We start from the raw sequence: 15454 nt of genomic DNA, 5'->3' as shown, positions 1-15454 counted from the left end.
CTGGCTCATGGAAGAATGAATAGACTTCTAGTCAGGATCTTAGCGATGCATAGAACAAAAACCAGCCAGAATCCAGACAGGACGCTTTAAAGTGGAAAATGACCAAAATAAAAAATATCCAAGGAAGCCCCACGGACCTTTTACCAGTTAACTCCTAAGATCACTCCTTAGTTCTGAGCTGCTTTTTCGACTTACCACTTTCTATTCCACAAGCCCCAGGTTTTGCCTTACTTCGTGGTCCTTTTATAACTTCCAAGAGCTACTCTATATTATATATATCTTCTCCAAAACACTGGCTTTAGACAAAGTCAGTCTTACCAGGCTTTCTCAGTATTTTGAAAGCATGCTTGAAGACACTACTGGAACAGATGGAAAGCCAAAAAACAAAAGGAAAAAGAGAGACAGAAAAACCCAGACACCAGGAAGTAAAACAGACTCAAGCCTGACAAGTTTTTCATTGTTATTATAGCTGGTTAAAGTTTCTGACCACCTCTTCTTTCCACACAAAGGCCCAAGGGAATCCCTCCCACCCCATTTCTCTAAGTTGTGCAAGCCCCTTCCTCTGTGCAGTCCCCCCTTTCTTGACCAGAAGGCTGAACCAATCACAGGCCTGAAGAAAGTTTGGTCAATACATAGGGGCATTTCCTCAGTGGGTGTCATGGAGACTAACAAGATTAGGCAGGTGCTTTGGGTGCTATGATGTAGAGTCAGTGGCTGGGATATGCTATGACTGAAGTCTGTAATTATAGTGAGTAAGAAAAGAGAGATGGGTGGGGTGGTGGGGCTGTGGAAAATCCTTCTAGAGTCTAAGATAGCTAAGTGTACCTACATATCTTATTTTTTATATGGCATTTATTTCACCAAGAGATGATATCTGTAAGAAAATACATAGAAATCACAAAAAACTCAAGTCAAAAGCAGCTAAATCACAGTAAGTTTCTAAAGAAAACTATAACTAAGTGCTAATATGACCTCCCACACATTCCTGGATATATCTGGCAAAGGGAGATTATTAGAATAGAGACAAGTGAGCAGAGTAAAGTAGACAGAAGCAAGCCTGCTAGCTGGCCTGTCATATAGGCACCTCAAACGTCTGGAGGAATGTCAACTGGTTACAGAAACACCCCCGGCCCAACTCCAGCACTGCTGATTGCCCTGGACACCCAGCATGACACTCCCCTCCTGTCACCCTGGCCCACCTCACTCTACACTTACACATATCACCACTGCCAGAAAATGCCTTGGTTTAGACAATCAAGATCCTGCCATCCTCTAAACATATAACAAACAAGGGAGAAAGACCATTTTGGAGCAGGTGAGAAACGTGATCTATTCTTCACCTTCCTTCCTTCCTTCCTTTCCCTTCAAGTTCTCATTAGTTACTCACAACTACCTGATGTCCCAGAGATTACAAACATAAAGCATCATCTTTTGGAGGACAAAAATAAAAACATGGTCATGTAAGAATGAAACAGAATTGTCTCAACATAGCAAGCTTCCCTTTCCCATTCAAAGCCGAGATCATTCACAAATTTTACTGGAAGAATAATATGGGCAGTACCTGACTCTGATCAGTCCAGATCTAGGGGAGATCTCATTTCTGAAAGAATTTCCGATCTGGGCAGCAGCAAAAGGCAACTTTCCTTGGTTGAATTCCAAAAGTCTCTTGAAATTCAGGAAAATCCCCTGTGCGGTTTCTGGTCTCAAGTACCTATAAATTTAAATAAATCAGTCTGTTAGAAGGAAAGAAATTAAGTTTTCCAAAAATCTGAAAGATATAAATCCTAAAAGTCCGAAATATACTATTTTCACACAAAGCAGTACATATCGGCTCTAAAGCAAAGGAATAGGAGTAATAGACATTTTCCTTGGTACCAAACATTCTCAAGCAAGTGTTAGAGAACGTATCAAGCAACTGGTATGGCAATACTACTATTAGAAATGTCATTTTATTTCATCAGTCCAGTGAGTCAAATACCACCTCTCTCTTAATGTCCCTAAAACCTGATTAATCATTTAACAAGGAGGCAGACAACAATTCAGATCCTTCTGAAAATAAGACCCTGCCTAAGTATATGCCCATTAACTCACGTATTAGAGTGTAATTATGTGGCTACAAAGAAGCCAGTATGGGCTCACACTCAGCATTAGAGCTCACTCATCACAATCAACACACTAGGCCAGGCAAATTTCAAGGTTTTTCCTATCATTTTCTCCTTTGTGGTATTCTACATTTCCAGCCAGAAGCTTCTTCTCTTTTTCTCCATATTTTAAAGATACGGCCAAGCAAATACCCCATGATAGCCACTGTCCTCTTCTCAATTTTACAGAAAATATTCTTTGCAAAAACATCAACTAAGAAAGCTTTCCCAGCAGCCTACTTCAAAATAAATAGTTTATGAAGAAAACTTTAAAACAAAGAAAAAATAAAATACAATTGTACCCTCTTCTCACTCTAACACACCAACTCCTCATTCTGGTGGTCCTTTCCAGATTTCATCCAAAAGAAGTGTAACTACAGTTTTACATGCATTTTTTTAAAAGCTATAAGACTTTTAAATTTCATTTTTTATTTATTTTTAAGTAGACTCTACGCCCAACGTGGGGCTTGAACTCATGACCCCAAGATCAAGAGTCGCATGCTCCACTGACTGAGCCAGCCAGGTACTCCTATGTGCGTGATTTACATGTGTAAAATTATGTATTCTTTATTTTTCCATTTTCTAAATAATCATAATAATTTCTCATATTTGACAGTTGCAGAGTATTCTAAAATAATCTATCATAATTTAATCATCTCAAATTTTTCGATAAATAGGTTATTTCTACTTTTAATTTATATACTCTTGATAAATATAGCTTCCTTTCCTTTTGAATTATTTCCTCAGATAAATTCCCAGGAGTGGGATGACAGGTCAGAGGGTCTGGCCCATTCAATGACTCTCTGTATGTACTGCCAAAATGAAAGGCTTACCTTTGGCCTCTTTCCATAAAATATCCCAAGTCAACACAGTGTGTGACTAAAATAATTCCACTCATACATTCTGTCACAATTCATTTTTACTATTCTTTAGTTTCTACTTCAGGAGACATGATCTATCTAGCTTCATCTTACAAAAGCCTACCCTCAATTACCTTACAATGAGACCATAAGAAAAATATCTGAAGTTATGAAGAATACTTTGGCTAAGTTTGTTAACATTGAGAAGGAATCTGTAAATACAAATTCTAGTTCTGGATCGTATTGTAACTGTTCAGCTTTCTTTACTATGAAAACCACATCTTTTAAATAACAAGCTAAACCTATGTTGTTCAGTATGGTAGGCTAGTAGTCAAATGCCTAAATTTAAATTAATTAAAATTAAATATATTTTCAAGTTCAGTACCTCAGAAGCACTAACACCATTTCAAGTGCTCAGTAGCCACATGTGGTTAGTGGCTACCATATTGGACAACACAGATTACAGAACATTTATACCACTGCAGAAAGTTCTACTGGACAGTGTTGATCTAGACTAAATGTTTTCTAAGTCTCCTTCAGCAATAAGTTCAATGACTTTCAAAATCATTCTTCAACTACCTCTCCTGCCCTACACAGCTATCACCACAAGATATGATGATCAGACTTCTGTTTATTTTGTGGCAAAAAAAAATAATAATAACATACACTAAAAAAAAATACATTCAGAAAGAATTAGAAGGAATAAATTTAAGAATATGTCTGTTATTATTTCTCCTTAAAATATTTATCTGTACTTTCTACATATCATTTTTCAAAAATTTTCCTTCATGGCTGATCTGATGTTCACTTTTTATTACAACAACTTCAGTAACTTCATTACATAAAGAATAAGTGATACATACCCAGGCATGTTTCCTCCAGGCCCAATGAAGGTCTTGAACATTAAGTTAAAAGATACTGGAGGGGAGAGATCATTTCCAGTCATGGGGGATTTTACATTATAGTTCACAAAAAGATCCCCAAGTTCCTGCTGTCCATAGTTATCAAGCTAAAGGATACGTAAAGAAAATAATTAATGTAAAAGACTGAGAAAAAAAACAGGGCATAAAAGTATTATATATATAAAACCCATCCATCATTAAAAATCACCCAAAATAAGAACATCAAAGTTACTCTAACCTTCAAAAACCCAAATTAAAATCATAACCAGTTCACTTTCTGTTTATCAATTTACCATTTACCATTCCAGAAAACTGGAGTATCTTTCTGGGACTGACCTAAAACTCATACATTCACCATTTCACAAGGAAACATAAAGAAAAATATCTCTGGTTCAACTATAATCGTTACTGATTGGCAAGAATCTGAAATCATATAAATAAGTTTTCTTTTTTTTTTAAGATTTTATTTGTCAGAGAGAGATACAGAGCACAAGCGGGGCGGGGGGAGCACAGAGGGAGAAGCAGACTCCCCAATGAGCAGGGAGCCCAATGCGGAACTCGATCCCAGGACCCTGAGATCATGACCTGAGCCAAAGACACTCAACCGACTGAGCCACCCAGGCGTCCCACAAATAAGTTTTTGAAGTTGCATTTTACTGCTCTGCATATTTAAGAGTCAGATATACTTCCCTGTCTATTAATTAAATGTGCATAAAACTTTTCTTTCCCACTAGATATTAAGCTCTTGAAGGTAGAAACTGTTTCTTATTCATGTCTGCATGTTCCAGTGTATTGCACATTTTATACATTGATAACCAACATGAAACCCTCTAAAATGATGTATGACCTCAAACTTGAAAATTTCAAATGACTATGACAAACCATCTAATACTGAAGAATATTCAAAACTTAAAAAAAAAAACAAAACTCCTAATAGAAGCAAAATAATTACATAAATCAACTCTTGACCGTAAGAACCGAGGCTCTGGAGTCAGAAAAACCTGGGTAAACCAACCGCCCAATTCTACCACGTACGGCTTATGTGACTCAAGAGTAAGTTCTTATCTAACCTCTCTGGGCCTCAATTTGCTCATCTGTGAAATAAGGAAGCAGCATCTACTTCACTATGAAGGGCTACTATGAAGATTAACTCTGTAAAGTACTTAGCACAGGGCTTGGCACACAGCATACACTACACCACTTACTAAGTGTCTTGCCAAAATATCTGACCGGGCCTCTAGGTTGGATTACCAAATTATAATATAGAAACAGAGGAACATGTGAAATATCACCAAAATAATGCAATCAGCCAAATCCAGATAGTAGAAAGCACTAAGAAACAAATGTCTCAACTTTAATGAAAATACAAGGAAAATTAGAGATAAAGACCCTAAAGATTGAAAGAGACTTAAGAAATGTATCAACCAGGGGTGCCTGGGTGGCTCAGTCGTTAAGCGTCTGCCTTCGGCTCAGGTCATGGTCCCGGGGTCCTGGGATCAAGCCCCGCATCGGGTTCCCTGCTCCGTGGGAAACCTGCTTCTCCCTCTCCCACTCCCCCTGCTTGTGTTCCCTCTCTTGCTGTGTCTCTGTCAAATAAATAAATAAAATCTTTAAAAAAAAAAAAAAAAAGAAATGTATCAACCACTCACAAAGTATGGACTTTATCTGGATCCCAATTCAAACAAAAAAAAACTGGTTAACATTTAAGACAATGTAATAAAATGATGTTTTAGATGTACTTCAAAATAATTCTGGAGAAGAAGGCAGGAAAGCAGGGAATGGATTCAACAAAATTTGGTAACATTGTAGCAGGTTCATGGGTACATAAGTATTTATTATACTATTTTCTATTTGCATATGTTTTGAATTCTTCATAACAAAAAATTTAAAAGTGACTTAAAAACTGGTACATGCAGAGGTGGGTCAGCAAAAATGGACAAAGAAACACAGTTCTGAGCTGCTGAATCCACAACAGGAATAAAGCTCTGCCTACCACAGAGGGTGAATCAGTGCCTTTTAAAGAAACTATCATGCTAAAATAAAGCTGAAAAGGAGTCACAAGCACTAACAGGTAGAGAAAATGCTATTATTTGCTCAAGCAAACAGATGGGCCTTTGGCCATGAATCCACCAGGGCCATTTCTGAGTATTAGACCACACAGTCCCCAACTTTTCACTGAAAGTTACACTGACAGTTTGTATGTAGATCTGATATGGCAAATCAAAAAAAGAGACTGCTCTCTGGGGTGCCCGGGTGGTTCAGTTGGTTAAGCATCCAACTCTTGATTTCGGCTCAGGTCATGATCTTAGGGTCGTGAGATAGAACCTTGTTTTGGGCTCCTGCATTGGGCTCCACATGGGGAGTGGAGCATGCTTAAGATTCTCTTTCTCCCTCTCCCTCTGCCCCTCCCCTCACAAGCACGTGCACCCATCTTCTCTCAAAAAAAAAAAAACCAAAAACAGGGACACCTGGGTGGCTCAGTTGGTTAAGCGACTGCCTTCGGCTCAGGTCATGATCCTGGAGTCCCGGGATCGAGTCCCACATCGGGCTCCCTGCTCAACGGGGAGCCTGCTTCTCCCTCTGACCCTCCCCCCTCTCATGTGCTCTCTCTCATTCTCTCTCTCAAATAAATAAATAAAATCTTTAAAAAAAACAAAAAACAAAAAACAAAAAACAAAAAAACAGACTGCTCTTCTAAGACCATGGATATGAGACAGAAAGTCAGGGTTCAAACTATAAATGACTTAATGAATCAACTAATTACTTCCTGCTCTGACAATTGACTCGGAAATGAATGAAACTGTTAAGATCAAAGACACATACTTACAAAAAGCTTAGTAAGTCTAACATTCTAAATGGGAAACAGTAACTAAGGGTAATTAGAAGTGCTTTTCATTTCTTCTTTCTAATAAAGGTCATGCCTTTGGGAAAGAAAGGAAATGAGAAATGAATTTTTGGCTATAACAGTGTCAAAATCCAAGAATTGATTTATTAAATCATGAGCAACAATACTAAAGCAAAGAGCTTCAAGCAAAGGATAAAATATACCTCACAAGGACTAAAATAAACTCGCAGATGAGTCAACAGCCAAATTAAGATTTTCTTTCAATTTAAATGAGGAAGGAGAAAATTTCTCAGCTACCGTTAGAAAGCAAGATACCACAGGGAAAAATCAGCGTATTTTTAGAAAACAAGGCAACAGTGGAAAAGTATCCAGTAAATTCTCATGAGAAAATGAAAAGAGACAGGGATTCCTACATTCAGCCTCACATATTTATATGCCAATATAAAGAAAATATCTATAAATACAGCACTGGTAGAAACCAGTGTGTATGTATGTACATATGTATATGTACATATGTACATATGTACAGTGTGAATGTATGTGTGTATGTACATTTTTTGCCCAAGGAAGTAAATAAAATTTAAGAGGTGAGCCTTGGTGGACCTCATGATCAAATATGGTGTAGGAGAAATGCATTTTGCTTAAATGGATACATAAGGTGAGAAATCAGCAACATACATACACGGACATGTGCATATTCCTGGGGGAAAGAGGTACAGTTTTCGTAATATTTTTAAAGTGATCTGTGACCCAAAAAAGGGGTAAGAACTACTTCTGATATAGAAGGTATTCCTGCACTTGGTAAAAGTCAGAACAGATTATCTCTATGGTTTCTTTTAAGTCTTCCCTAAACTTTGCCAACTTAAATAGAAATTGTAAAACTTTTAGTCTATAAGAAAAGCAGGGGCCTGCTCATCAGGTTCTAAGAGTAATAGCACATAGTCAGGGATAGTGCAACCAGAAGCAGATCAAGTGGCTGATGAGACAGTGTTCATAAGGATATCTGCCCCAAAATCTCCACATCAAGACCGAACACTATTCATCATTAGTCACTCCTCTGGTTTTTGTTATTAAATCCAGAAAACTGGTTTCCAAAGAGATAGAACAAATTTCATGCCTATTTACACTGAATTGCTAGTTTGGGTTAAAATAAAGCCACAAAAGGTAGAGAGAGAAGAAAATAAAAAGTCAAAGAGAGACAGAAGATAAACTCTACTTCCTTACAATTGTGGCCTGGGTCAGCACAATGTGGAATTCAACAGTCACCAAACACTGTAAGAAAGACAGCTGTGATAACATCTCTGAAGTACTCACCTGAGCCAAGACACTTTCCATCTCTGATTTCTTCTCAGCAGAACACTTCTTATCAGACATCAATTTCTGTAAATGAGCTATAAGAACAGTGTTGGTACATGTCAATTTCAATCAAGGGGTAAAAGGACAATGCATTTTGAGTTTCAGTGCTGGAGAGGTAAAAAAAAAAAATGAATCCAAGGATAATGTTTTCACTTTATATAAATCCCATGGTTGATTTTACAGGGAGAATCATGATACTGTCTTGATTCCTTTGCTGACTCAGAATTTCTAATTATCATATATAACTTCTTTTTGTTAAATAAGGGACTCAAGTTGTACAGGCATACCTCGGAGATATTGTGGGTTTGGTTCCAAACCACCACAATATAGCAAATATTGCAATAAAGCAAGTCAAATAAATTTTCTGGTTTCCCAGTTCACATAAAAATTGTTTGCCTCATATTGTACTCTGTTAAATATGCAACAGCATTATATCTAAAAAAGTATACCTTAATTAAAATATATTTTATTGCTGAAAAATGCTAACCATCACCTGAGCTGTCAGCGAGTCCTAATTACTGATCACTAAAACAAATAATAATGAAAAAGTTTGAAATATTGCAAGAATTACCAAAATGTGAGAGAGACAAAGTGAGTAAAAGCGTTGGAAGAACAGCACTGACGGGCTTGCTTGGCCCCGGGTTGCCAGTATCCACACAGCACGGTAAGGTAGGGTGCAATAAATGAGGTCAGCCCGTATGGTGAAGATCTGAGCACTTTACTCTTTGTATGTTATGCCCCCAAAAAATTTTAATAGAAAAAATATGAGAAAAGCTTAATCTAAACCCTCTGTTTTGATCAATTTTACTTGGAAGAATACTTATCCAAGACGAAAAACCATACCTTTTAATAGATGGTCAGCACGAAAACACTCTCCATTTTTTACATCTTTCACCATGAAGTCAGCAAATTTGTCTACGTGGCCAGAGGTCCTAAGTTAACAAATGCCAAGCCAATTTGTCATTTTCATACGAATTAATACATAAACTTTACGTTCTAAGATAATCCCCCTTCTATATGTAGTATATCACGCTTATATCTGTGTATCTGAAAGATGGAAGCTCCCATATATATAATGATGTATCCATGGTAGATAATGTAGGCTACAGAAAATTCTTCCTCAAATCTATCTCCACCCTTTCCTCCAAGCTCTTCCATCCCACAGGAAAGAGACATCAACTAGATTATACTCTTTTACAAGTTGTCATAAAGTATGTGCTACCTTGCAGAATCAATTAATCCATGCCTATCTCATTATTAACGATTTATGCAAAGGCCAAAACCAGGGGGAATTTGACTAGGCAAGAATTCATAACTCAGTATAGATCCTGAATCTTAAGAAAAGAGTTTTCTGTCACCAAAAACTGTATGGACACTGGTATTATCTCTTACGCATTCCTATTAGTGGAGCAAGTAGCTAAAGAATAGGTTGTCTTGATCTTTTAGATCCCACATCAGGAATTCATCTTGTTTTTACTGGCTGAAATTATTGAGAGAGCCCAAAGGATGCAAACAGTGAAAATTAGCTCTTTACCAGGCAACATTAAATGAAGTGATGAGATACAAAATGTAAAGGATTCTTCTTTCTATATTCTAGCAATCCTGCCCTGCTTTCAACAATGTTAGTAGGAATAAAATAAATTTCTGCACTAACACTTCAACACAAATAGTAGTTATTTGATTTTAAATGTATACACACCTTTGCCCAGAACTTCTAAAAACTTAGAATAAGGAAATAATCATATATATACAAAATCCATCTATCAGGATGTTCAGTGGACTCAAAAATCAGGAGCAATTTTTTTTTTTTAAAGATTTACTTATTAGAGAGAGAGTGCGCATGCACGGCGGTGGCGGGGGGGAGGGGGGGCGGGTAGTGAATCCTCACGCAGACTCCCTGCTAAGCATAGAGCCCGACTCAGGGCTCCATCCCAGGACCCTGAGATCAAGACCTGAGCCGAAACCAAGAGTCAGCTGCTTAACCAACTAAGCCACCCAGGTGCCCCAGGAACAATTTAAATGCCTATGATACGGCACTAGCTAAATAAATTATGGTATACCCACAAGAGAGTACTAGGCTGTCATTAAAAATGCTTTAGAAGAATATTTAATGACAGAAGTAAATGTTCACCTACATTACATGAAGAAAAGCAGTGTGCTGCTAACACAGATGTATGTACAGGACTTACGGAGAAAGAAGACAGGATAAACACAACGATTTTGACATGGCTGTCTATGGACATTAGGTGTATATTTTGTCTTTATTTTCCACATTTTTACAATGAATATGAGTTTTTGTAATCAGGAGAAGTTACTTAAATATGCATATTAATGAATTTCAGCCCCCAAAGTAGAAATCTTACTTTAAAACTGGCTCAGGGGTGAGCATGGTACAATCAATCTCCAGGATCTGTTCCTCTTGGATAAAGTGCTGCCTCCAGGTCTGAATAATATTATTCTTCAAAGCACATCCAACTGGCCCAAAATCATACAGACCACTAACACCTATAAAATATGAACAAGGAAAATCCGTACTTTACCTTGTCACTCCGAGCAAATTAAAGCAAGGAGATGTACGAAACTGTAAGACTTCACATATTCCCTAAAGAGGTATTAAAGTCAACAATTCAAACCCCTCAATACTGAAGGGGTTATTTCCAGCTAGCTAACAGAAGTAAAATTAAAAAGCTCTTACTCCATTTACTACTTCTATATTAAGAATCCCAAGTAGGATTAGCAAAAAACTAAAAGCAAAAGATGTTCCTCCATATATGAGAAACAATGAAAAACAGATTACACTTTTCTGCCATAGATCTACTTGTTGCATCAGCTGATAACAATGATGAATTTTAGCACCCAATTCTCTAATTTATTCTTGGATATACAAGCCACTATATTTAATCTTGAGTATATGAGCCACTATATTTAAACCTCAAGTTAAACATTTAGAGATCTGCTTAGCCAAACTCAAATCAAGTTTCAGGGACAAAGTACTAAAAGTCTAATACTGTTGGAATGATCTCCACCCACTATGAAAAATACCACTGTACATTTAATCAGTGAATTATATTTGCCTACATACCTTCACAAAGCATTCAGAAAGATGTAGAGATTTACCTACATACCTATGAAGAATGTTTTCTCCTGGCAGTTGCCATAAAGAATAACCTAGGGACCCTGGCTTCTCACTGACCTTGTGTGAAGGTGCACGATATAGTTGGCCAGTGTTACAATAGCCCTCAACTGCTCCAAAGAAGAGTCTGATAGGTACATGGACATATTAAGTGCTTCATACCTGGGCCCCTAACAATTCCCTACATCCAAATGGGAAAAAAGCAGTCTTCAAGAATAAGTAGGATGGAAAGGAATAAACAGATTTTACATCAAATGGCCAATATTAAACAAACAAAAGCAAAATGTTCTCTGTTTTATGTGACCTGATACAGTTATCGATTGAAAAGCCATGTTTTTGATTTAAGAACAACAGTAAAGTGACCAACAACATAATTGCGCTATCATTAATCCCCTACCTCCATAAATAGCAAAAGCTTGATCGTAGAAAAACCTCCTCTTCAGGGTATCTTCCATTTTTGCTCTGTCTACAATGTCATCTTTGGGTTGTAATGCTAGCTCCTGTAATGGATTTTCAAATAGAAAACATGTGATTAGGGGTGAGAGGAAATATGAATTTATATATGTGAGTTTGGTTTATTCCTCAGCAAAATTCAATACAAAATTTATCAGACAAGATTTTGATGCCTTTAAAAAACAGAAACCTTAGGGTTTTTTCCCCCCTTTCAGTTACAAAAAAAGATCCCTTTAACTTAATTATTTAGGAAGATTAAGGTTACTTAGATGCAGATACTGATAAGCAATATCTGAATTTTTAGTGGATCACTGTAGTGAGACAGTGACTTAGAACTCCAAACTATTTCAGTTTGGTGATGGGACATTTACTGTTTGAAAGATTTGGGAGCAGGTATCAGATGGATACACCTTTTCCTTAAAAGAAAAAAAGTTTAACACAAAACCATTATTTCCAGGGATAGAAGAATTTATAAAGAAGAGCAAGCACAAAAAAAAAAAAAAAAAAGCACAATGCCTTCCAGGGAAATTTGCGGAGTGTATTAAATCTAGGATTTAGGGGAGGGGTGGGTCAGAAGTCAGGGAGACTTCGGTGACATTTTGAGATGGAGTGTGAAAGCATGAGAAGTCTACCAGGTAGCAGATAAGAAGGCATGCTGGATAAATAGAGATAAGGCAAATGATACTGTTCAGAAACTTTTCTAGGTCTTTCCCACCCAAAGACATTAAATAAAGATGACATTCCTCTTTTAGGATCCCAAGACTCACCTTTGCTTCCAGAACCCTCTTCCGGGCTTTGAGCTCAGCTACAGCTTTGTCTACATCTACTTGGGGTGCTTTATCTTCTTTCAGTTTTCGAACAAGATCTCCCTAGCCAACAAAGAGAGTTTATATTCAGGATTGGTTTCAGAAGTCAAGAAAAGTTATGAATGTGTTTTTAAGCATGGCTTTAAAAAGTATCTGTGTAAGAATGAGGCCATTCAAATGTTTATTATGTGAGATGTCATTATAAATAACTGAAGGTCTTTGCCCTCAGTATTTATAATCCAGCAAAATACACAAACAAGTATACAAATAACTATGTTCTAAGGGTGATTAGTACTACTGTGCTTTTTTTTCCTTTTGGGAGAGGAGACAGGTGGAAAAGGAGAGGAAGGCATTGATAAACACTGTGACAAAACTTGGAAACAATCAAGATGTCCTTCAGTAGGTGAATGGATAAACTGTGGTACATCTAGACAATGGAATATTATTCAGCACTGAAAAATAAATGAGCTATCAAACCATGAAAAGACATGGAGGAATCTTAAATGCATATTGCTAAATTAAAGAAGCCAATCTGAAAAGGCTAATTCTAAGCTATATGATACTCTGTAAAAGGAAAAGCTATCATATTATGTAAAAGGCAAAGAGTAAAAGGATTAGTGGTTTGCAAGAGTTAGGGGTGAGGGAAGCATGACTAGGCAGGCACAGAGGATTTTTAGGGCAAACTATTTTTAGTAACAAACTATTCTGTATGATACTATATTTGGTGGTTACACATCATTATATTTTTGTCAAAACTCAGAGAATGTAAAACACCAAGAGTGGATCCTAATGTATGTAAACTATGGACTTGGAGTGAAATGACATATCAAGTTCATCAATTGTAACAAACTGTAACAATTTGTAACAAATTCTGGTGCAAGAAGCTGATAGTGTGGGAGGCAGTATATATGTGGGATCAGGGAGTATATGGGAAATCTCTGTGTTCAGTTTTGTTGTGAACCTAAATTTGCTCTAAAAAATAAAAGTCTTTATACATAAAAAAAGCAACATGAGGAATCTGGTGATTGAACTGTTGTTATTTTGATTATATCAATGTCAATATTGTGGTTGTGATATTGTACTAGTTTTGTAAGATGTTACCACTGGGGGAAAGTGAGTTAGGGACACAAGTGATTTCTCTGTATTAGTTATTACTACAAGCCAATCTACAATTATCTCAAAATAAAAAGTTTAATTTTAAAAAGTAAAAACAAAAAACTGTGAAAGAACAAGGTTAGTACTGAGAACACAAAGAGCCAATAAATAAACCACCCTCCCCTTGAATCTCTCTCCTACTTACAAAAACGACCGTCCTGGTTTTCCACCTACTCTGACCATTTCTTCTTAGTCACAACTAACTCATATTCCTCTGCCCTTTTCTAAATTGTTACAATTTTTCCTTGATAATTTCTCTAGAATACCTCATTCACTTCCAACAACCTACCACCTGTACACTGATTCCCACACTTACAGTAATGTGGTGGAGTAAGTAATCTGAAAAAGCAAACAAACAAAACATTACCTATTAGGTCTAAGAAACTTCAAGCTGAGAAATTAAAGTTGTCAAATTGATAGAGCCTTTGGGTTCCCAACAGAAGTAACTGCTCTCTAGAGGAGTAGACCTTCCGCATAGGCCTTTTAGGATTTTCACAGATCGAGGTCACCAAAATAATAAGCATTCAACTGAAAATTTAAAAACCCATTGAGGAAACAAGCCACCATAGGTGAGACTCCGTGGAAATGACAAATAACAGAATTAGAGCCTCCAAAGTATTAGAATGATCAAATATACTTTTTTAAATGCTTAAGACGTTAAAAAGGAAAGGAAAAGAAGAGAAGTCAAAAACATGAGCAAAGAACTAGAGACTATCAAAAACAATCAGGAAACCTGACAACCACACAGGTTCCGGTCCAAGAAGATGACAGAGGAGTGGGGGAGGGGCAAAATGGGTGAACGGAAGTGGGAGATAAAGGCTTCTAGTTATGGAATGAAGTCACAGGAATAAAAGAGACAGCATAGGGAATATGGTCAGTGGTATTGTAATAGCACTGTATGGTGACAAATGGGAGCTACACTGGTGGTGAGCACAGCATAACATATAAACCTATCAAATCACTATGTTGTACACCTATGTAACATTGTGTGTCAGCCATGCTTCAAAATATATAAATAAATAAATAAGGGGGAAAAGAACCACATAGATCATCTAGAAATGAATCACTGAAATTAAAAACCCACTGGACAGGTTAAACAGCAGATCAAAGTTGAAGAGAGAATTAGTGACTTACAGCACAGACCTGAAGAAATTATCCACGCATAATCCATGGAATGGAGCAGAGAGACAAAGATGTAAAAATATAAACAGGGTAATAAGACACAGAAAAAAGAGAGCCTGACATTCATCCAACCAGAATTCTCAAAGAAAATAAAGAAAATCCGTAAGATTTTGAAAAGATAATGACTGAATTTTTCTATAATTGCTCAAAGACATGAATTATCAGATTTAGGAAGCACCATGAAATCCAAACAACATACAAAACAAAAACCTACATCTAGAAAAGTCTATAAACTTATGAGAGAGATTAGAGACTGGGTTTTAATTCCTGATCAGCTAATTGTGAAACTTTGAACAAGCTGACACCTCTTTAAGCTTGTTTCCTCAACTGTACAATCAGGATAACAATACCTCACTGAATTGTTATAGAGTAAATAAGGGATGCCTGGGTGGCTCAGTCGTTAAGCACCTGCCTTCAGCTCAAGTCATGATCCCAGGGTCCTGGGATTGAGCTCCGCATCGGGCTCCCTACTCGGCGGGGAACCTGCTTCTCCCTCTCCCACTCCTCCTGCTTGTGTTCCCTCTCTCACTATGTCTCTGTCAAATAAAATCTTTAAAAAAAAAAAAAGAGTAAATGAAACAATTTAAGCAGAATATTTTCAATAGTACCTAACAAACAGTA

General features: G+C 37.0%; 1 protein-coding gene across 1 annotated transcript in view; it reads right to left on the bottom strand.

Annotated features, from left to right (window-relative positions):
- The window catches only part of GARS1 (glycyl-tRNA synthetase 1), a 45653-nt gene that overhangs the window by 20400 nt on the left and 9799 nt on the right, over positions 1–15454 (bottom strand). Inside the window, exons 2-8 of the mRNA XM_078059423.1 lie at positions 12458–12559; positions 11635–11737; positions 10468–10609; positions 8948–9036; positions 8063–8139; positions 3865–4010; positions 1562–1711 (exon numbers count right to left, since the gene is read on the bottom strand). Of these exons, the coding sequence (XP_077915549.1) occupies positions 1562–1711; positions 3865–4010; positions 8063–8139; positions 8948–9036; positions 10468–10609; positions 11635–11737; positions 12458–12559 (809 nt within the window). The remainder of the gene's footprint in view (positions 1–1561; positions 1712–3864; positions 4011–8062; positions 8140–8947; positions 9037–10467; positions 10610–11634; positions 11738–12457; positions 12560–15454) is intronic.

Source organism: Halichoerus grypus, chromosome 12 (genome assembly GCF_964656455.1).
Source record: "Halichoerus grypus chromosome 12, mHalGry1.hap1.1, whole genome shotgun sequence".
Taxonomy (NCBI): domain Eukaryota; kingdom Metazoa; phylum Chordata; class Mammalia; order Carnivora; family Phocidae; genus Halichoerus; species Halichoerus grypus.
This window is presented reverse-complemented; position numbering and strand designations above follow the sequence as displayed.